The sequence below is a fragment of the Mustela putorius genome, unplaced genomic scaffold (genome assembly GCF_011764305.1).
Source record: "Mustela putorius furo isolate JIRA1106 unplaced genomic scaffold, ASM1176430v1.1 tig00003903_pilon_pilon_pilon, whole genome shotgun sequence".
NCBI lineage: Eukaryota > Metazoa > Chordata > Mammalia > Carnivora > Mustelidae > Mustela > Mustela putorius.
In genome coordinates, this window is record NW_025422051.1 from 1,241,755 (window position 1) to 1,265,582 (window position 23,828).

Below are 23,828 nucleotides of genomic sequence, written 5' to 3' on the forward strand. Positions count from 1 at the left end.
CACATGTCCTCAGGCAAAATATTTTACCTCTCCAAGCCATTGCTTCCTCATTTCTAAAATAGGGATGATAATAGCCACTTTTATTAGCACATTTCTAAAATAGGGATGATAATAGCCACTTTGCAAGGTTGTTTGGGGGCTTATATGAGAACAATTATTAAAGTATTTAGCAAGGAACAGGCACAGAGTGGGATCTTGGTAAAGATCATTTGCCCTTGTAGGGCAAGGGACTAGTCTCCCACATTTGGATGGATAGCACATCTATCTGCTTTATGCAGCCATCCTTGTTCGCCAATTTACTAGGCCTCTAGGAATTGTTTCTCAATGCTAGACAACTAATTCTGACCTTCCTTTTGCTATGGTTTTCCAGGAAAAATCTTCAGACACTGACAGTAGAAGCACCAGAATGAAAGTTAAATTCCCCAAGTTGGGGAAGAAGAAGCTAGAAGAGGAAGACAAGCCTAAATCAGGCCAAGGAGTCCAGGGTTTTTTTGGTAAGTGTTCCCATTCCACAAGCATAGTGGTCATGAAGACTTCCCCAACAGCCGGGTACTTCCCAGGGACCTAGAGCTCACATTAGAAATGTTCATGGAGGGGCGACAGGGTGGCTCAGTGGGTTAAGGTCTCTGCCTTTGGCTCAGGTCATGATCCCAGGGTCCTGGGATTGAGCCCCACATCAGGCTCTCTGCTCAGTGAGGAGCCTGCTTCCTCCTCTCTCTCTGCCTGCCTCTCCACCTACTTGTGATATCTCTCTCTATCAAATAAATAAATAAAATATTTTTTTTTAAAAAAAGAAATGTTCATGGATATGGTGGTAATGGAGGAGATGGGCTGGGAGCCAACCTTAGACAATTCCAAGCAGCCTCTTAGACAAAGTGTGAGTTAAGTGATATGGACAGTGGGAAGACCCTGAGAAGGAACCCTGCTATGTGGTCTCTGTGATACCGATAGCTGAAGAGAAAAATGAGACCAGGCAGTCACTTTTCTGCTTGACCTATTCATGTCCTTGGTTGATAAAGTATGACAAAATAGTCATACTTAGATCACTCTCCCAATCAAATACAGCTACAAGCTTTGTGTGTGTGTGTGCTCCAGAAAGCAATATAGTTTGAGATGGGTTGAGATATCAGTGCTAGGCACCTACAGGGTGAAGAATAGTTTCTATGACTTATCTAAACACTGTTTTTCCTTATCTCTAAATCCCTAGAGATGCAATTTTTCTGTTTCGTTTTTTGAATTTTGGTTCCATCCCTTCTTTGGAGTTGGAATTAAGCATAATTGATATGTCAGTGGGGCTCAAAAGAAGGTTCTCCTAGAGTTGTCAGCTACACCAATTCTGATGTCAATGGTCTCTATTAAATTTGGGGCCTAGATAACCTGGAAGCTTGAGAGATATACCAACAGTGGACATGGGGGAGGGGAAGGGAAGGAGGGTGGCTGTTTGTTTGTTTCTGAGGAAATGAGAATTTGCAGATGCCAAGAGAGAATTTCTTGGATCAAGCTCAGGTTTCGTCCAACTAGTTCGATTTCCTAAGAATCTTCTGGTTGGGAGGAATGGTATTTCAAAGTCTTTCAGAAGACTCTGAAGGGGTCAATAGCACTTCCACAGATTATCATGTTCAGAGAACTCATCCCATTTGTGTTTGGCTCACATGGTGACAGCTGGTATTCTTGGATGATTTAGAGATGGTTGGTACAATAACAACAAACCAGTCTATCTCCTAACAGACTCTTTGTTGGCTCTCTTTCGGGTCCATACATTTGGGTATCTGACAATATACTAACATTATTTCTATACTTGTTTTTTCTCTAAAGGACGTTTGTGGCATCACAGAAGTCATGAAGATAAAGCAAAAGATGATGATCCTCCAACATAATCAATTCAACTGTAGTCCTTAAAAGCTGGAAGGAGAACTCACAATGTTTGGAATTCCACTACAAAACTCTGAAAACCTCAATATGGGCTAGACTAAATTATTTCAGAATAAACATGAGCACCACCAAGAAAGATCTTCCAATTCTTCACACTAATATGATTTTCCTGGACTCAATCAGGTCTCCTTAGAGGTTTACATTTTCTCATTGGCCAAAGATTCTTGTTCCGAGTTGTTTTGTTCAGTTCTCCTTCTCTGTGCATCTTGAGCAACTACAGTTTTTAACTGGGATGAGCTCATTATGAATGGCCTGGGATCTACAAAGGATTCAAGAAAGTTCACCTCTTCAGGGAATCTGGGAACAGTTTTCTCTGATAAGCAGAGAAACTGCTGATGCTAGGGAATGAATGAAAGAAAGAAATACTCTCAGGGAGATAAGGAGAGGGATGAGGACAGCCAGGCTTGGTTGTTTCTCCCCCAATCCCTGCCAGTTGCAACTTGTAACTTCAGGAGGTCTCTTCTACTTGGCTTATTAAGATGAAAATTAGGTCCTGGGGGCTTGTCCACTTGCCTGTTACAATGACCATGTGAAATCGTTTCTTGTAGACATGGTAACTGCTTTCTCTGCAAACCCTTTGTGTTTTTCCATGTGTGCATGTATGTCTTTGCACATGTCTAGGTGGTGCTCTGGTGGCTGGGTGGGCCCATTGATTGGAACTCACCTCTATGGCAACCATATAGGATCCCCTGCTACTGCCTTGACCCTAGTCTGCATGCCTCCATGGAGTGTTTGCCTGCATTCTCGCTGGATTTTTTAACTAAATGTTTTGCCGCTGTGCTGCAGTATAGATTATGTACAGAGACATAAAGATGTATATATATATATATTTTTTTCTTTTTAAGAACTGAAAATACAACTCAACCTCTAAGTGACCCTCTAATTTATTGTGCTAACCCAGGAGTCCCTCCCCACCCTGATCCCATCCCCCACTCCCATTACCCTACACACACACATGCCTCTACCAACTGCCCTAGTTCTTGGTGGAGCTTCTAATCTTTTGGTGCATTTTCAGCGTCTTAGAAGTGGCTGGGATCTACCTATAGCCCAGCTGATTCTATCTGACACCCTCCCCCACCGTAAAATTCTGAGCCAGGCCACAGAAGGGGGAACAAAAATACCAACGCCCTAGAGAAGGGGGCTAAGCTGGCATGCTGCCTTTTTTGCTCTATTTGTCCTGGACTCTACATCAGCAACTGCCCCAAACTGTGCTGTCCCCTTCTCCAGTAAAGACTATATGGAGCAACCAGGCCTTGAGCTCTGTGACTTAGATGCCTAAGCTAGGGACTGCCTGACAAGTCACAGCCTAGGCCCTTCCCCACAAGCTCCATCTTGGCCTGAGCCTTCTGGACAGGCTGTTGGGTTAGTCTTTAAGTCACCTTTGACTCTCCCATCTTGCTCCTTTCCCCTGAGTACAGAGGGGGCATTCAGAGTGATCAGAAAGTACTTGGGCCTGGGAAAATGGAGGCTGAAAGCCTCTGCATTTCCCATGGTTCTTCCAAATTTCTCATGGAAACAAACTAGGGCAAAATTGCTCCAAATCCCAATTCACATTTTTTGAATGCCTGCACCCAGTCAGGCAAATCTAATCAAATGCTAGTGTCCAGAGAGGTTCTCTCTGGTCGGCCTTGTATACCCACCCCACCCCCTTCAACTCATAACTTTTGTAAGTGTCCCTTCCCACTTATCAAGAGAAAGCCAGAAAACTGGCCTCTCCCCACTTCTTAGACAAACAGCGTGCTCAACTACCTGACTCAGTCCAATGGCTGGTTCATCGAGGTGCACAATCCAGACTCCAAGCACTGGTTCTCAACTCTGGAACTTCACCAGCCTAGCCCACTTAAACCAGCCACCTGTGTTCCACCTCTGCAGGGGTGAGGAGAAAAATACTATCAAGGGGATAGTCCCCATACGTCTGATTGCTGTGTCAAACAAACAAACAAGTCCTAGCTCTACAACTAGAGAAGAAAGTTAATGGAAAAAGATGAGAGAAAACATTTAAAACTTATTTAAGCATCAGAAATATGTTAACTTATTGTATGTATTTGAGTGGGAAGTGTACTGCTGCTGTGTCTTTGGCTTTCTCTGCATCACTTTCTTCCCAGGAGGAGGTATTAGATCTAATTAGCAAGGTCACCATTGCAGCCTAACTTGGCTCCTCTGTGGCTGCATGCATTAACATTTGCACACACAGTCACTCACAGAGTTGGGAACCAAGTTACATTTTTTTCTCAGAACAGGCTTTTTCAAAACGGAATGTTTCCAAATGAGCAAATTTTAGGAAACAGAAGGAAGTCCTGGGAGAGGGTAGCTTTATCTTGGCAGTGCCTAAGCAGGGCTTTGTCTTGTAATTATTTTTTTTTTATCACCGATGATAGTAAACTGTAATAGGGCTCCATCTCTTGTGCTTACTTTGCTGAGTTATTATATGTCGTTGTATATTGTAATGCTACTGTTGCTCTGTGTGGTATCATCTGGATTCCCTTTCACCCATGCTGTCCTTTTACCTTGAGTCAAGATGATATTGAATGAAACCACTAGGATTTGGGGTTGAAGTCAACTCATGGAGTAGAATTGATAGCTGATGAGACCCAGGAGCAGGTGTAGCATACTAAACCACTTGGTTACCTCCTAAATTGCCTAGTTAACCAGCTGATTCCCAAAAAGGAATGCTGAGCACCTGTTCTTAAATGTACTATCTTGGAAACAAAGCAAGAAGTGGTAAACTCTTTCTCAAGAGAATTGGCTAAGCCTCTATAAGCATAAACTGCTTTTAGAACTTCATTGTTTACTACCTGCAGTAATACAGTTGCTCGGGTGGTGGGACCAGACACGAAATATCCATCTTAATTATGTTCAGAGATGCCATTATAAGCCAAAGTTCTGGGGTTTGGTTGCATCTTTGGTAGTACTTTCTGAGAGATTGATTGAGTGGGCAATTCCTGGCCAAAAGAATAGTGGGGAAAGAGAGTACCAATAGATTTGGACTGGCATCAACTGCTTCTGTTATCAATACTATAAGAGATCAGCAGCTTTCATTTCCCACTCCCAAAAGGACCTGTGTTGTGGCCAAAAGAACAGGGGAAGAATAAAGAAGACATTTTCAGCTTAATTACTTAGGTTATAGATTGATCAGAAGAAATAGCTGGGGTCAACATCATCTTCCCTAAGGACACAAGTAGAAAAATTTTATGAGGTATAAACTAATACCAAAGCAACCAAACCCATGAACACCATTCCATCCTGTAAAGAACCTTAACTGTTTATATGGTTTAAGGAATTGCATTTGTATATCTGTCTGCTAATCTGTAATACATGTTGCTTCCTCTTCTGTGTTTTTTGTTTCCTCAGAGGTCCCTGCAAATAAACAGCAGGGCGAGGGTCTGGTTGGGGGAGGAAACTAGAGTAGTTAGGGGTAATAGAAAAAAAGCAGAAAGAAAAGGTCCATAAAGTGTGCCTATTCCTCCTCCCCACCCCTCAATGGAACACCAGTTCTCAAAGTTAATAAAGTTTTGCTTCTTAAAATATTTTAATAAATAGATAAATGTAATCAACGCCAGTGTCTCATTATTTACCTGAGTTGGATTGTAATGGGAATGGGGCTGCACTTGGGTAGTCATCCAAACTCTAAACAAGTCACACGCACAATAGCATGTGAGGAGGACAGCAACAGCGCAAGTCAAGAATCTCCACCAGTATGATCATAACATTGAAAAAACTACCACAAAAAGTTCTAAAACCTAGCTCAACTCAAGACAACCCAGTGAAGAAATATCTACCACTATAATTGTTCCAGAACTCCATTCTCTGTGGGATCCATATTTAAAGGAAAATGAATTAGTTATGGAGAGGTGAAATGAGGTAGAGGAGTACAGCCCAGACTGCTAAATAGATGCATAAGTACAAAAAGCACTTTAAAAAACATTTAACAATAAAATCTGCCCCCGTAAGACATATATTGCATAACTCCTCTCCATTCCAAAAGGGTTTGAAGTGGGAAGGAGTGTGTTTTGTCCAGATGAAAAAATAGGTTAGGCAAGGATCAAAAATGGCTCAATTTCTGCCCTGACGGCGACCCTGAAGGCGGCGGCAGTTATTAGTCATATTTCATAGGTAGGCCATTGAGACTGTATTAGACCAGGATTCCACAAAATGCTACACTAGAGTAAGAATTCAGATCTCCCAAATCCTTGACTTTCCACTATCAAAAGCTGTCTCTTACTTAGAGACAAAATGTTGTGACCTTCAAGACCACGTTTCAGTCTCCCACATAAAAACGACATTCTTAGGCTATGTGAAAGAACGAGCCCTGTTGCTGAGAAACTACCACCAGAGTGGGCCCTGTAATTCATGTTAAGACACTTAGACTAATCCTGTAGGCTAGTGAATTGCCATCAGAATTCAATTTGTCTCATTTTTTAATTAATCATTATGCAGTAAAATTGCTTTTTTTTTCTTTTGGTGTATAATTCAATGAATTTTTTAAAAACATTTGTGGGGGTGGCGCCTGGGTGGCTCAGTGGATTAAAGCCTCTGCCTTCAGCTCAGGTCATGATCCCAGGGTCCTGGGATCAAACCCCGCATTGGGCTCTCTGCTCAGGGGGGGAGCCTGCTTCCTCCTCTCCCTCTGCCTGCCTCTCCGCCTGCTTGTGATCTCTGTCAAAATAAAAAAAAAAAAAAAAAAAAAAAAAAAAACCTTTAAACGTTTTTTAAAAGATTTTATTATTTATTTTTTATGTAAATTTATTATATAAATTTATCTGTCAAATTAAAAAATCTTTGAACATTTTTTAAAAGATTTTATTTATTTATTTGTTTGACAGACAGAGATCACAAGTAGGCAGAGAGACAGGCAGAGAGAGAGGAGGAAGCAGACCCCCCGCTGAGCAGAGAGCCCGGATGCCAATGCCAGGCTTGATCCCAGGACCCTGGGATCATGACCTGAGCTGAAGGCAGAGGCTTTAATCCACTGAGCCACCCAGGCGCCCCTAATTCAGTGAATTTTTTTAACACATGTAACCATTGCGATTATCAGTGTAATCACTGAACAGTTTCCATGCCCCAATCAATTTCTTTTATCTTTTATCTTTCCTGATTTTAAGACTTACTCCTTACCTTAACTCTAACCCCTGAACTATTTTCCCTCCCTACCATTTAGTCCTTTTAAGAATGTTCATAGAATATGTAACATTTTGAGATAAGCTTATTAAATTCATCATAAAGCCTTTCAGATTCTTTCAAGTTGTCATGTGAATCAATAGTTTGCTCCTTCTCATCGGTGAATAATATTCCATTGTATGGATCTACCAGTTTGTTTATTTGCCAATCAAAGAAACTTTAGGTTGTTTCCAGTTTGGGGCAATTATGCATAGAGCTATTATAAACATTAATATACAGGCTATTGTATTCACTTCCCTAGGATAAATACCCAGGAGAGGGATTGCTATGTTATAACCTAATGCATGTTTCGATTAATAAGAAGTTTCCAAACTATTTTTCAGAATGCCTGTACCATTTTGCATCCAAACTAGTAATGTTTGAGAGTTTTACTTACTCCACATCCTCCCCAGCTCTTGTCCTTGTATTTTAGCCATTCTAAGAGATGTTTAGGGGCACCTCACCATAGCATCATAGATGATGTTAAAAATCTTTTTATGTGCTTATTTGTCATACTTCAGTCCTGTTTGGTTAACTGTTCAAATTCTCTTCCCTGTATTTCTAATTGTTTTTCATTTACTCATTGAATTTTCAGAATTCTTTATATATTCTGCATCCAAGTCCTTTGTCAGATATGTGATTTACAAATATCTTTCACCCATCCATAGTTTGTCTTCTCATTCTCTCAACAATATCTTTCAAGGGAAAATTTTTACATTTTTATAATAAAGATAATTCATTTTTTCTTCTATGGATGTGTCATTAGTGTCATATTAAGAACGCTTCCTCTAACTCAGTAGTCCTCAACCAGGAGTAACTTGGCCTCAAGGGAAATTAGGCAATTGTCTGGGTACATTTTTGGTTGCCATAGCATGAGGGTGGGATGTCTCTGGTACTTAATGGATAAAGGCCAGAAAAATTGATAAGTATCCTACAATGCACAGGAAATTTCCCATAGCAAACAATTATTTATCTGGCCTAAAATGTCAATAGTGCTGCTGCTCAGAAAACCCAATTTAACCCCAGGTAATAAAGATTTTATGTTGAATTCTAAAGGTTTTATAGTTTTATATGTTAATTTTAGATACATAACCCACTTTAATAATGTCTGAGGTTTAGATGAAGGTTCATTCTTTACCACATGGATGTCCAATTGTTCCATCAGCATGTATTGAAAAGACTGCTTTTATTACTGAATTGCATTTACATCAGAGCCATAATTGTGTGGATCTATTTCCGGATTCTCTATTCATTACATTGCTCTTTCTCTTCTTCCCCAGTAACATACCATATTAATTACCACAGTTTCATAGTAAGTCTTTAAATCAGGTGGTATGGTTCCTTCTTTATTCTTTTTCAAAATTATCTTAGCTATTCTAGTTCATTTGCCCATGTAAATTTTACAATCAGTTTATCTCTACCTACAAAAAGAAATCTTGCAAGGACTTTGAAGTGTATTGAGTTAAATCTACAGACCAATTGGAGAAATGACATCTTTACTAAGTTGACAATTACATTCCATTCCATGATGCCGATCAATTTATATTTCTTTCATCAGCAATCTGTATCTTTCCCCACATAGATTTTGTAAATGTTTTACAGATTTATACTTAAGCATTTCTTTTTCAGGAACTATTATAAATGGCATTTTAAAGCTTTAATTTCCTTGTACATTGCCATAATATAGAAATGTGATTGATTTTTGTATATTGATCTTGTGTTCTGTGACTTTGCTAAAATATGTATTAGTTCTAGTTTTCTTATAGATTGAGATTTCCTACATATATTATCAAGCTATCTGCAAAAAAAAAATCAATTTTATTCTTCCTTTCCAGTCTGTATTCTTTTCACTTCTTTTTCTTGTCTCATCACACTGCTTAAAATTTGCAGTATAATGTTGAATAGGACTAATAAAAGTGAACACCCTTGCCTTGTACCTAATTTTAGAAGACACACTCAGTCTTTCAATATTAAATATATTACATGTAGATTGTTGGAGACAACCTTTATCAGGTTGAGAAAGTTTTTTCTTTTATTTTTTAAATTAGTTTATTTTTTCAGTGTGCCAAGATTCATTGTTAATGCACCACATCCATGCAATACACCCATGCAGTACATGCCTTCCTTAATACCATCCACGCAATACATGCCCTCCTTAATACCCACCACCAGGCTCTCCCAACGACAACCCCCCCCCAAAAAACCCTCAGTTTGTTTCTCAGAGTTCACAGTCTCTCATGCTTCATCTCCCCCTCCGATTTCCCCCAACTCACTTCTCTCCTTCATCCAATGTCCTCCGTGTTATTCCTTATGCTCCACAAGTAAGTGAAACCATATGATAATTGACTCTGCTTGACTTATTTCCCTCAGCATAATCTCTTCCAGTCCCATCCATGTTGATACAAAAGTTGGGTATTCATCCTTTCTGATGGAGGCATAATACTCCATTGTCTATATGGACCATATCTTCTTTATCCATTCATCTTGGCTCATTCCACAGTTCAGTGACTGTGGCCATTGCTTCTCTGAACATGGGGTACAGATGGCCCTTCTTTTCAATACATCTGTATCTTTGGGGTAAATACCCAGTAGTGAAATTGCAGGATCATAGGGTAGCTCTATTTTTAATTGCTTAAGAAATGTCCGCACTGTTTTCAAAAGTGGCTGCACCAGCTTGCATTCTGACCAACAATGTAAGAGGGTTCCCCTTTCTCCACATCTTCTCCAACATTTGTTGCTTACTGCTTGTTAATTCTGGCTATGCTACCTGGTATATGGTGGTATCTCAATGTGGTTTGGATTTGAATCTCCCTGATTGCTAATGATGATGAACATTTTTTCATGTGTCTGTTAGCTATTTGTATGTCCTCTTTGGAGAAGTGTTTGTTCATGTCTTCTGCCCATTTTTTAATGTGATTATCTGTTTTTTGAGAGTTGAGTTTGAGGAGTTCTTTTATTTTATTTTTTTTTTTACTTTTTTTTTTAATTTTTTATTTTTTATAAACATATATTTTTAATCCCCAGAATCGAGGAGTTCTTTTAAAGATCTTGGATATCATTTATTCTTCTCGTACCCACTTAAGCCCCCATGTTGCATCACCACTTCCTCATATCAGGGAGATCATATTATAGTTGTCTTTCTCTGCTTGACTTATTTCGCTAAGCATGATACGCTCTAGTTCCATCCATGTTGTCGCAAATGGCAAGATTTCATTTCTTTTGATGGCTGCATAGTATTCCATTGTGTATATATACCACATCTTCTTGATCCATTCATCTGTTGATGGACATCTAGGTTCTTTCCATAGTTTGGCTATTGTGGACATTGCTGCTATAAACATTCGGGTGCACGTGCCCCTTTGGATCACTACGTTTGTATCTTTAGGGTAAATACCCAATAGTGCAATTGCTGAGAAGGGGGTGGGATTATGGACATTGGGGAAGGTATGTGCTTTGGTGAGTGCTGTGAAGTGTGTAAACCTGGTGATTCACAGACCTGTACCCCTGGGGATAAAAATATATGTTTATAAAAAATAAAAATAAAATAAAATAAAAAGATCTTGGATATCAGCCCTTTGTCTATAGTATTATTTGCAAATATCTTCTCCCATTCTGTGGGTTGCCTCTTTGTTTTGTTGACTATTTACTTTGCTGGGCAGAAGCTTTTGATCTTGATGAAGTCCCAAACAAACATTCCCTTTCGCTTTTGTTTCCTTTGCCTTTGGAGACATGTCTTTTTTTTTTTTTCTTAAAGATTTTATTTATTTATTCAACAAACAGAGATCACAGGTAGGCAGAGAGGCAGGCAGAGAGAGAGAGATGGGAGGAAGCAGGCTCCCCACAGAGCAGAGAGCCAGATGCAGGGCTCAATCCCAGGACTCTGAGATCATGACCTGAGTCGAAGGCAGAGGCTTTAACCCACTGAGCCACCCAGGCGCCCCTGGAGACATGTCTTGAAAGAAGTTGCTGTGACTGATAGCAAAAAGGTTACTGCCTGTGTTCTCCTCTAGAATTTTGATAGATTCCTGCCTCACATTGAGGTCTCTTATCCATTTTGAGTTTATCTTTGTATATGCTGTAAGATAATGGTCAAGATTCATTCTCCTATACATAGCTATCCAATTTTTTCAGCACCATTTATTAAAGAGACTGACTTTTTCCACTGTATATTTTTTCCTGCTTTGTCAAAGATTATTTGACCACAGAGTTGCGGGTCCATATCTGGGCTCTCTATTCAGTTCCACTGGTCTATGTGTCTGTTTCTGTACCAGTTCAGGTTGAGAAAACTTCCATCTAAGATTACTGATCATTATTTTTTCACATTTCTGAAATAAGTTTTCTTTTTTTTTTAATTTTGAAATTATTTAATTAACGTATAATGTATTATTAGCCCCAGGGGTACAGGTCTGTGAATCGCCAGGTTTACACACTTCACAGCACTCACCATAGCATATACCATCCCCAATGTCCATAAACCCACCACCCTCTCCCTACCCCCCTACCCCCGGCAACCCTCAGTTTGTTTTGTGAGACAAAGAGTCTCTTATGGTTTGTCTCCCTCCCAATCCCATCTTGTTTCATTTATACTTTTCCTACCTCCCAATCCCCCCATGATGCATCTCCACTTCCTCATATCAGGGAGATCATATGATAGTTGTCTTTCTCTGATTGACTTATTTTCCTAAGCATAATACCTTCTAGTTCCATCCATGTTGTTGCAAATGGCAAGATTTCATTTCTTTTGATGGCTGCATAGTATTCCATTCTGTATATATACCACATCTTCTTGATCCATTCATCTGTTGATGGACATCTAGATTCTTTCCATAGTTTGGCTATTGTGCACATGGCTGCTATAAACATTTGGGTGCACTACATTTGTTTCTTTAGGGTAAATACCCATTAGTGCAATTGCTAGGTCATAGGGTAGCTCTATTTTCAACTTTTTGAGGAAACCCCACGCTGTTTTCCATAGTGGATGAACCAACTTGCATTACCACCAACAGTGTAGGAGGGTTCCCCTTTCTCTGCATCCTCGCTAGCATCTATCATTTCCTGACTTGTGAATTTTAACCATTCTGACTGGTGTGAGGTGGTATCTCATTGTGGTTTTGATTTGTATTTCCCTGATGCTGAGTGATGTGGAGCACTTTTTCATGTGTCTGTTGGCCATCTGGATGTCTTCTTTGCAGAACTGTCTGTTTCTGTCCTCTGCCCATTTCTTGATTGGATTATTTATTCTTTGGGTGTTGAGTTTGTTAAGTTCTTTATAGATTTTGGATACTAGCCCTTTACCTGATATGTCATTTGCAAATATCTTCTCCCACTCTGTCAGTTGTCTTTTGGTTTTGTTAACTGTTCCCTTTGCTGTGCAAAAGCTTTTGATCTTGATGAAGTCCCAATAGTTCACTTCTGTCCTTGCTTCCCTTGCCTTTAGCGATGTTCCTAGGAAGAAGTTGCTATGGCTGAGGTTGAAGAGGTTGCTGCCTGTGTTTTCCTCAAGGATATTGAATTCCTTTCTCACATTGAGGTCCTTCATCCATTTTAAGTCTATTTTCGTGTGTGGTGTAAGGAATTGCCCAGTTTCATTTTTCTGCATGTGGCTGTCCAATTTTCCCAACACCATTTGTTGAAGAGGCTGGTTTTTTTTTCCCCATTGGACATGCTTTCCTGCTTTGTTGAAGATTAGTTGGCCATAGAGTTGAGGGTCTATTTCTGGGCTCTATATTCTGTTCTATTGGTCTATGTGTCTGTTTATGTGCCAGTACCATATTGTCTTGATGAGGACAGCTTTGTAATAGAGCTTAAAGTCTGGAGTTGTGATGCCACCAACTTTGGCTTTCTTTTTCAACATTCCTCTGGCTATTCAAGGTCTTTTCTGGTTCCATATAAATTTTAGGATTATTAATGTTCCATTTCTTTGAAAAAAATGGACAGGATTTTGATAGGCATTGCATTAAATGTGTAGATTGCTTTAGGTAGCATAGACGTTTTCACAATATTTGTTCTTCCAATCCATGAGCATGGAACATTTTTCCATTTCTTTGTGTCTTCCTCAATTTCTTTCATAAGTACATCATGGTTTTCTGAGTATAGATTCTTTGCCTATTTTGTTAGATTTACTCCTAGGTATCTTATGGTTTTGGGGGCAATTATAAATAGAATTGACTCTTAATTTCTCTTTCTTCTGTCTTGTTGTTGGTGTAGAGAAATGCAACTGATTTCTGTGCATTGATTTTATATCCTGACTGAATTTTATATCCTTTACTGAATTCCTGTACAAGTTCTAGCAGCTTTGGAGTGGAGTCTTTTGGGTTTTCCACATACCTATCATATCATCTGCAAAGAGTGATAGTTTGAGTCTTTGCCAATTTGGATGCCTTTCATTTCTTTTTGTGGTCTGATGGCTGAGGCTAGGACTTCTAGTACTATGTTAAATAGCAGTGGTTATAATGGACATCCCTGCCATGTTCCTGACCTTAGCAGAAAAGCTCCCATTTTTTCTCCATTGAGAATGATATACACGGTGGGTTTTCCATAGATGACTTTGATGATATTGAGGCAGGTACCCTCTATCCCTACACTTTGAAGAGTTTTGTTCAGGAAAGGATGCTGTACTTTGTCAAATGCTTTTTTAGCATCTATTGAGAGTATCGTATGGTTCTTATTCTTTCTTGTATTAATGTATTGTATCACATTGATTGATTTGCAGATGTTGAACCAAACTTGCAGCCCAGGAATAAATCCCACTTGGTCGTGGTGAATAATCCTTTTAATGTGCTGTTGGATCCTATCAGCTAGTATTTTGGTGAGAATTTTTGCATCTATGCTCTTCAAAGATATAGGTCTGTAATTCTCCTTTTTGATGGGATCCTTGTCTGGTTTTGGGATCAAGATAATGCTGGCCTCATAAAATGAGTTTGGAAGATTTCCTTCCATTTCTATTTTTTGGAACACTTTCAGGAGAATAGGAATTAATTCTTCTTTAAATGTTTGGTGGAATTCCCCTGTCTGGGCCTGGGCTCTTGTTTGTTGGGAGATTTTTGATGACTGCTTCAATCTCCTTACTGGTTATGGGTCTGTTCAGGTTTTCTTTTTATTCCTCGTTCAGTTTTGTTAGTTTATATGTCTCTAGGAATGCATCCATTTCTTCCAGATTGTCAAATTTGCTGGCATATAGTTGCTCATAATATGTTCTTATAATTGTTTGTATTTGTTTAGTGTTGGTTGTGATCTCTCCTCTTTCATTCATGATTTTATTTATTTGGGTCCTTTCTCTTTTCTTTTTGATAAGTCTGCTCAGGGGGTTATCAATCTTATTAATTCTTTCAAAGAAAGAGCTCCTAGTTTCATTGATTTGTACTATTGTTTTTTTAGTTTCTATTTCACTGATTTCTGCTCTGATCTTTATTATTTCTCTTCTCCTGCTGGGTTTAGGCATTCTTTGTTGTTCCATCTCCAGCTCCTTTAGGTGTAGGGTTAGGTTGTGTACTTGAGACCTTTCTTGTTTCTTGAGAAAGGCTTGTATTGCTATATATTTTCCTCTCAGGACTGCCTTTGCTGTGTCCCACAGATTTTGAACCGTTGTGTTCTCATTATCATTTGTTGCCATGAATGTTTTCAATACTTCTCTAATTTCCTGGTTGACCCATTCATTCTTTAGAAGGATACTCTTTAGTCTCCATGTATTTGATTTCTTTCCAAATTTCCTCTTGTGATTGAGTTCTAGCTTCAGAGCATTGTGGTCTGAAAATATGCAGGGAAGGATTCCAGTCTTTTGATACTGGTTGAGATCTGATTTATGACCCAGGATGTGATCTATTCTGGAGAATGTTCCATGTGCACTAGAGAAGAATGCGTATTCTGTTGCTTTGGGATGGAATGTTCTGAATATATCTGTGATGTCCATCTGGTCCAGTGTGTCATTTAAGACCTTTATTTTCTTGTTGATCTTTCGCTTGGATGATCTGTCCATTTCAGTGAGGGGAGTGTTAAAGTCCCCTACTATTATTGTATTATTGTCAATGTGTTTCTTTGATTGTGTTATTAATTGGTTTATACAGTTGTCTGCTCCCATGTTAGGGGCATAGCTATTTAAAATTGTTAGATCTTCTTATTGGACAGACCCTTTGAGTATGATATAGTGTCCTTCCTCATCTCTTATTATAGTCTTTGGCTTAATATCTAATTGATTTGTTATAAGGATTGCCACCCCAGCTTTCTTCTGGGGTGGGTCCATTAGCATGGTAAATCATTCTCCACCCCCTCACTTTAAATCTGGAGGTGTCTTTGGGTCTAAAATGAGTTTCATGTATACAGCATATTGATGTTTTTTTTTTAAATCCATTCTGATACCCTGTGTCTTTTGATTGGGGCATGTAGCCCATTTACATTCGGGTAACTATTGAGAGATAGGAGTTTAGTACCATTATATTGCCTGTAAGGTGACTGTTACTGTATATTGTCTCTGTTCCTTTCTGATCTACTACTTTTAGGTTCTCTTTTTGCTTAGAGGACCCCTTTCGATATTTCCTGTAGAACTAGTTTGGTGTTTACAAATTCTTTTAGTTTTTGTTTGTCCTGGAGGCTTTTTATCTCTCCTATTTTCAAAGATAGCCTAGCTGGATATAGTATTCTTGGCTGCATGTTTTTCTCATTTAGTGCTCTGAATATATCATGCCAGCTCTTTCTGGCCCACCAGGTCTCTGTGGATAAGTCTGCTGCCAATCTAATACTTTTACCATTGTATGTTACAGATTTCTTGTCCCGGGCTGCTTTCAGGATTTTCTCTTTGTCACTAAGACTTGTAATTTTTACTATTAGATGATGGAATGTGGACCTATTCTTATTGATTTTGAGGGAAGTTCTCTGCACCTCCTGGAATTTGATGCTTGTACCCTTTGCCATATTAGGGAAATTCTCTATAATAATTCTCTATAATATACCTTCTGCTCCTCTCTCTCTTTCTTATTCTTTTGGAATCCCAAGTATCCTAAAGTTGTTTCATCTTATGGTATCACTTATCTCTCGAATTCTCCCCTCGTGGTACAGTAGTTGTTTGTCTATCTTTTGTTCATCTACTTTATTCTCTGTCATTTGGTCTTCTATATCACTAATTCTCTCTTCTGCTTCATTTATCCTAGGAGTAATAACCTCCATTTTTTATTGCACCTTGTTAATAGCTTTTTTTTTTTACTTCAACTTAGTTAGATTTTAGTTCTTTTATTTCTCCAGAAAGTGCTTTTATTTCTCCAGACAGGGATTCTCTAATATCTTCCATGCCTTTTTCGAGCCCAGCTAGAACCTTGAGAATCGTCATTCTGAACTCTAGAGCTGACATATTACCAATGTCCATATTGATTAGGTCCGTAGCCTTTGGTACCGCCTCTTGTTCTTTTTTTGTGGTGAGTTTTTCTGCCTTGTCATTTTTTTCCAGATAAGAATATATGAAGGAGAGAGTAAAATACTTAAAGGGTGGCAAAGACCCCAGGAAAATGTGCTTTAACCAAATCAGAAGAGACCCCAATCATGGGGGGAAGAAAGAGGGTAAAAAGAAATTCAGAAAAAAAATAAAAAGAAAAAATTATAAAAAAGAAAATGTATATATTAGCCCGGTGAATAGAACAGGGTCACCCACTTAATTTGGGAAGTATTTTAGTCTCTAAGAAGAAACTACTTCCCAAAAGTTTAAAGAATGAAAAACATATATAAGAGTAAACACAATGAAGGGATGGAATATGACTATAAAGGTGAAAAATTCTTTTTTTAATTTCTAAAAAAGGAGTTGATAAAATAAGTTGGTTGGGAGAATAAAGAAAAAGAAAGTGGAGAGAATTTGCTCAGGCTGGAGACTAGAACAAAGCCCTGTGCCAGATTTAGGGTATATTTTGATCTATAAGAAGAAGTTGTATCCCAAACATTTTTAGAAGAAAAAATGCTATGTGTATGCAAAAAATAAAGTTAGATACAATGAAAGATAAAATATGACTATAATAAGATTCAAAAAATATTTTTATGAAAAGTATTGTTAAGATTAAAAATGGTTAAAAATGGTTAAAATGTTTAAAATGGTTAAAATGGTTAAAAATGGTTAAAATGGTAAAAATGTTTAAAGAGGAATGAGTAAAAGTTAAAAAAATTTTAGCATAAGAAAATATAAAATTTTAAAAAAAATATTTACTTTGAAAGACTAAGGAATCATGGAGAGAAAGCCCTGAATTCCATGCTTTACTTTCTCCTCCTCTGGAATTCCGCTGCTTTCCTTGGTAAGTGAACTTGGTCTTGGCTGGATTTCTTGCTGATCTTCTTGGGAAGGGGCCTGTTGTAGTGATTCTCACATGTCTTTGCCAGAGGCGGAATTGCACTGCCCTTACCAGGAGCCAGGCTAAGTAATCCAATAGGGTTCACTTTCAGGGGCTTTTGTTCCCTGAACGCATTCCATAGAGTTCTGGAGGACAGGAATGAAAATGGCGGCCTCTGCCTTTGGAGACATATCTTGAAAGAAGTTGCTGTGGCTGATATCAAAGAGCTTACTTCCTATGTTCTCCTCTAGGATTCTGATGGATTCCTGTCTCACTTTGAGGTCTTTTATCCATTTTGAGTTTATCTTTGTGTATGGTGTAAGAGAATGGTCAAACTTCATTCTTCTACATATAGCTGTCCAGTTTTCCCAGCACCATTTATTGATGAGACTTTTTTCCACTGTTTATTTTTTCCTGTTTTGTCGAAGATTATTTGCCCATAGAGTTGAGGGTCCATATCCGGGCTCTCTACTCTGTTCCACTGGTCTATGTGTCTGTTTTTAGGCCAGTACCATGCTGTCTTGGTGATCACAGCTTTGTAGTAAAGCTTGAAACCAGGTAACGTGATGCCCCCAGTTTTATTTTTGTTTTTCAACATTTCCTTAGCGATTTGGGGTCTCTTCTGATTCCATACAAATTTTAGGATTATTTGCTCCAGCTCTTTGAACAATACTGGTGGAATTTTGATTGGAGTGGCATTAAAAGTATAGATTGCTCTAGGCAGTATATACATTTTAACAATGTTTATTCTTCCAATCTAAAAGCGTGGAATGGTCTTCCATCTTTTTGTGTCTTCTTCAATTTCTTTAATGAATGTTCTGTAGTTCTTTGAGTACAGTTCCTTTACCTCTTTGGTTAGGTTTATTCCCAGGTATGGTTCTTGGTGCTATAGTAAATAAAATCGATTCTCTAATTTCCCTTTCTGTATTTTCATTGTTAGTGTATAAGAAAGCCACTGATTTCTGTACATTGACTTTGTATGCTGCCATGTTGCTGAATTGCTGTATGAGTTCTAGTAGTTTCGGGGTGGAGTCTTTTGGGTTTTCCATATAAAGAATCATGTCATCTGCGAAGAGAGAGAGTTTGACTTCTTCATTGCCAATTTGGATACCTTTTATTTCTCTTTGTTGCCTGATTGCTGTTGCTAGGACTTCTAATACTATGTTGAATAAGAGTGGTGAGAGTGAGATACAGATGTAGTGAAAAGAAGGGCCATCTGTACCCCAATGTTTATAGCAGCAATGGCCATGGTCGCCAAACTGTGGAAAGAACCAAGATGCCCTTGAACGGACGAATGGATAAGGAAGATGTGGTCCATATACACTATGGAGTATTATGCCTCCATCAGAAAGGATGAATACCAAGCTTTTGTATCCACATGGATGGGACTGGAAGAGATTATGCTGAGTGAAATAAGTCAAGCAGAGAGAGTCAATTATCATATGGTTTCAGTTATTTGTGGAACATAACAAATAGCATGGAAGACAAGGGGAGATGGAGAGGAGAAGGGAGTTGGGGGAAATTGGAAGGGAAGGTGAAACATGAGAGACTATGGACTCTGAAAAACAATCTGAGGGTTTTGATGGGGTGGGGAGTGGGAGGTTGGGGGAACCAGGTGGTGGGTATTACAGAGGGCATGGAGCACTAGATGTGGTGCAAAAACAATGAATACTGTTACACTGAAAAGAAATAAAAAATTTTTAAAAAAGAAAGAAAGAAAATGGCAGCCTCCCAATCTCTGGCCTGGAGAAGCCAAGAGCTCAGGGCCCCACTCCTCTGTGCTCCCTTGGAGAAAAGTGCTCAATCACTCCTGTCTCCCTGGCCTCTGGCTGCATTCCGAACTCACCCAGCCTGTAACCAAGCATCTCTGTCTCTGGCACACAGCCCTGCCTGGAGTCTCCAAACCCTGCAGATCCCTGCTTTATTCTGGGGGGAGGGGTTTTCTCTGGATCTTGTGGGGTCCCTGCTCACAGAGCAGTGGCCTGTGACATCGATTACAATTTAAGGTAACCCGAGTTGAGAGCTCACTCCTCAGCTCCCTCTCTGTAGCCAGCTGCCCCACTCTAATACCTGAGAGCTCTGCAACACTCAGCACACCCTTAGTCCTGTGACCCTGCGGGACCTGAGACCACACTGTCCCCGTGTGAGCTTCACCCCAGCTTACCCTCTGGAGTGATGTCCCTCAGTGGAGCAAACTTTTGAAATTCTGATTTTGTGCTCTCTTGCTCCACCACTTGCAGGGAGCCGGTCCCTGCCCCCACAGTCTATCTTCCTGGCGCTTTGGATTCACTACTCCGCCAGTCCTTTCAGAAAGTGGTCGATTTTATGTTTTTTTTTTTTTTTTAAGATTTTATTTATTTATTTGACAGAGAAATCACAAGTACACTGAGAGGCAGGCAGAGAGAGAGAGAAGGAAGCAGGCTCCCTGCTGAGCAGAGAGCCCGATGTGGGACTCGATCCCAGGACCCTGAGATCATGACCTGAGCCGAAGGCAGCGGCTTAACCCACTGAGCCACCCAGGCGCCCGATTTTATGTTTCTTTATGCTGCTCTTCTTCTCTTTGATCTCCTGTTATATTTGTAGGTGTTTGGAATGGTTTTATAAGCTATTTAGCTGATCTCCTGCCACCTGAAGTCATCTCAGCCTGCTACTTCTCCACCATCTTGACTCCTCCCTGTTGATCATTTTTTCATGGATGCTGAATGTTGTCAAATACCTTTTCCATATCAATTGATAACTGACTTTTCTTCTTTAAACTCTTATTATGGTTGATTACACTGATTGATTTTCAAATATTGAAACAGCTTTGTATTCCCAGGATGAACCTTACACTTTTTTGTGGTATATTACTTCTGGGTTGGATTTGTTAAAGATCTTTAAGTCTATGTTTTTGAAGGATATTGATCTATAATTTTCTTTACTGTCTTTGGCTTTGGTGTCAGGGTAAAGCAAGCCTCATAAAACGAGATTAAAAGGGGGCACCTGGGTGGCTCAGTGGGTTGGGGCCTCTGCCTTTGGCTCGGGTCATGATCCCAGGGTCCTAGGATCAAGCCCTTCATTGGGCTCTCTGCTCAGCAGGGAGCCTGCTTCCTCCTCTCTCTCTGCCTGCCTCTCTGCCTACTTGTGATCTCTGTCTAATAAATAAGTAAAAAAAAAAAACAAAAAACCTTTAAAATGAGCTTAAGTGTTCCCTTTTTTAACAATAATTTTTGAAATTTCTTTTCAGTGCTCCAGAATTCATTATTTATGCACCACAACCAGAGCTCCATGCAGTAAGTGCCCTCCCAAATATCTATCACTGGGCTAACACATCTTCCCACCCCCTTCCCTTCAAAAATTCTCAGTTTGTTTCCTGGAGTCCATAGACTCTCAAGGTTCACCTCCCCCTCTGACCCCCCCCTTCATTTTTCCCTTCCTTCTAATGTCTTCCATGCTATTCTTTATGTTTCACAAATAAGTGAAACCATATGATAATTGTCTTTCTCTTCTTGACTTATTTCACTTTGCATAATCTCCAGGTCCATCCATGTTGATGCAAATATTGGGTATTCATCCTTTCTGATGGCTGAGTAATATTCCATTGTATATATGGACCACATCTTTATCCATTTGTCTGTTAAGGGCATCTTGGCTCCTTCCAATTTCACTATTGTGGACACTGCTTCTATGAACCTTGGGGTTCATGTGGCCCTTCCTTTCACTACATCTGTATCTTTAAGGTAAATACCCAGTAGTGCACTTGCTGGGTCATAGGGTAGCTCTATTTTCAACTTTTTAAGGAACCTCCACACTGTTTTCCAATGTGGCTATACCAATTTGCATTCCTACCAATAGTGGAGAAGGGTTCCCCTTTCTCCAAATCCTCTCCAACATGTGTTGTTTCTTGCCTTGTCAATTTTTGCCATTCTAATTGATGTAAGGTGGTATCTCTATGTGGTTTTGATTTGAATTTCCCTGATAGCTAATGATGTTGAACGTTTTTTCATGTGACTGTTAGCCATTTGTATGTCTTCGTTGGAGAAGTGTCTGTTCATGTCTTCTGCCCATTTTCTAACTTGATTTTTTTGGAGGGTTGAGTTTGATAAGTTCCTTATAGATCTTACATACCAGCCCTTTATCTGTAGTGTCATTTGCAAATATCTTCACCCATTCCGTGGGTTGCCTCTTTGTTTTGTTGACTGTTTCCTTTGCTGTGCAGAAACTTTTGATCTTGATGAAGTTCTAAATATTCATTTTCTTTTTTAAAAAAGATTTTTATTTATTTGACAGACAGAGATCACAAGTAGGCAGAGAGAAGCAGAGTGAGGGGGGGAAGCAGGTTCCCCACAAAGCAGAGAGCCTGACATGGGGCTCAATCCCAGGACACTGGGATCATGACCCAAGCTGAAGGAAGAGGCTTTAACCCGCTAAGCCACCCAGGCAACCCCCAAATATTCATTTTCACTTTTGTTTCCCTTGCCTTTGAGATGTATTTTGAAAGAAGTTGCTGTGGTCACTGTGGAAAAGGTTACTTCCTATGTTCTCATCTAGGATTTTGATAGATTCCTGTCTCACAATGATACATTCCTGTCTCACATAGGTCTTTCATCCTTTTAGAGTTTATCTTTGTGTATGGTGTAAGAGAATGGTCAGGTTTCCTTCTTCTATACATAGCTGTCCAATTTTCCCAGCACCATTTATTGAAGAGACTATCTTTTTTCCACTGTATATTTTTTCCTGCTTTGTCAAAGACTATTTGACCATAGAGTTGCAGGTCCATATCTGGGCTCTCTATTCTGTTCCACTGATCTGTCTGTCTGTTTCTGTGCCAGTACCATGCTGTCTTGGTGATCACAGCTTTGTAATATAGCTTGAAATCAGGCAATGTGATGTCCCCAACTTTTTGTTTTTCAACATTTCCTTGGTGATTTGGAGAACTATAGATGAATATCCCTAATGAATACGGATGCCAAAATTCTCAACAAGATCTAGCTGTACATTAAAAGGATTGTCCATGATGACCAGGTGGGATTTATCCCTGGGATGCAAGGATAGTTCAACATTCACAAGTCAGTCAGTGTGTTAGAACGCATTACTAAGAGAAGAGGCTAGAACCTTATGGTCCTCTCAATTAATGCAGAAAAGGCATTTGAAAAAATACAGCATCCTTTCCTGATTAAAACTCTTCAGAATATAGGGATAGAGGGAACATTCCTCAATTTCATAAAAACCACCTATGAAAAGCCCACAGTAAATACCATTCTCAGTGGGAAAAAGCTGAGAGCCTTTCCCTTAAGATCAAGAACGTGACAAGGGTGACCACTCTCACCACTATTTTTCAACATAAACAAGATGGGATTGGGAGAGAGACAAACCATAAGTGACTCTTAATCTCACAAAACAAACTGAGGGTTGCTGGGGGGAGGGGGTTTGGGAGAAGGGGGTGGGATTATGGACATTGGGGAGGGTATGTGCTTTGGTGAGTGCTGTGAAGTGTGTAAACCTGGTGACTCAAAGACCTGTACCCCTGGGGATAAAAATATATGTTTATAAAAAATAAAAAATTAAATAATAAATAAATAAATAAATGAAACATAAAATAAAATAATAATAAAATGAAATGAAATTCCATGAATAGACATTAGACCTGAATAGAGGAAAATATTTAAATAGTCTGTGAGAGTCTCAGTTACCAAGAGATTTAATTTGGTATTCAAAATAAAAACCTTGAAAAATAAAAATAACAAATTGAAAATAAACAAAGAAACAATGGCTTTGAATGACACATGGGGATGAATGGACTTAACAGAAATATTCAGAATAGTCCATCCTAAAACAGCAGAATATATTCTTCTCAAGGCTATATAAAACATTCTCCAGACCAGATCACATATTAGGCCACAAAACAGGCCTCAACAAATTCAAGAAGCTCAAAGTCATACTATGCACCTTTTCTTTTTCTTTTTTTTTCTAAAGATTTTATTTATTTATTTGACAGACAGAGATCACAAGTAGGCAGAGAGGCAGGCAGAGAGAGAGGGAAGCAGGCTCCCCGCCGAGCAGAGAGCCTGATGTGGGACTCAATCCCAGGACCCTGAGATCATGACCTGAGCCGAAGGCAGCGGCCCAATCCACTGAGCCACCCAGGCACCCTATGCAACTTTTCTGACCACAATGCTATGAAACTAGCAATCTACCACAAGAAAAAATCTGGAAAGACCACAAATACATGGAGATTAAATGGCATGCTACTAAAAAATAAGGAAATCTAAGAAAAAAGAAAAAATACATGGAAACAAAAATGAAAACACAATGATCGAAACCTTTAGGATGCAGCAAAAGTGGTTCTAAGAGGGAAGTATATAGAAATACAGACCTACTTCAAAAAAGCAAGAAAAATTTCAAACGACCTAACCTTACCCCTAAAGGAGCTAAAAAAGAACAACAAATGAAGCCTAA

General features: G+C 39.2%; 1 protein-coding gene across 1 annotated transcript in view; it reads left to right on the forward strand.

Moving 5' to 3' along the window:
* The window catches only part of DGKK (diacylglycerol kinase kappa), a 163,658-nt gene extending 161,529 nt beyond the window's left edge, over positions 1-2,129 (forward strand). The window contains exons 27-28 of the mRNA XM_004755125.3: positions 371-494; positions 1,816-2,129. Of these exons, the coding sequence (XP_004755182.1) occupies positions 371-494; positions 1,816-1,877 (186 nt within the window). The 3' untranslated portion in view covers positions 1,878-2,129. The remainder of the gene's footprint in view (positions 1-370; positions 495-1,815) is intronic.
* The last annotated feature ends 21,699 nt before the right edge of the window (positions 2,130-23,828 follow it).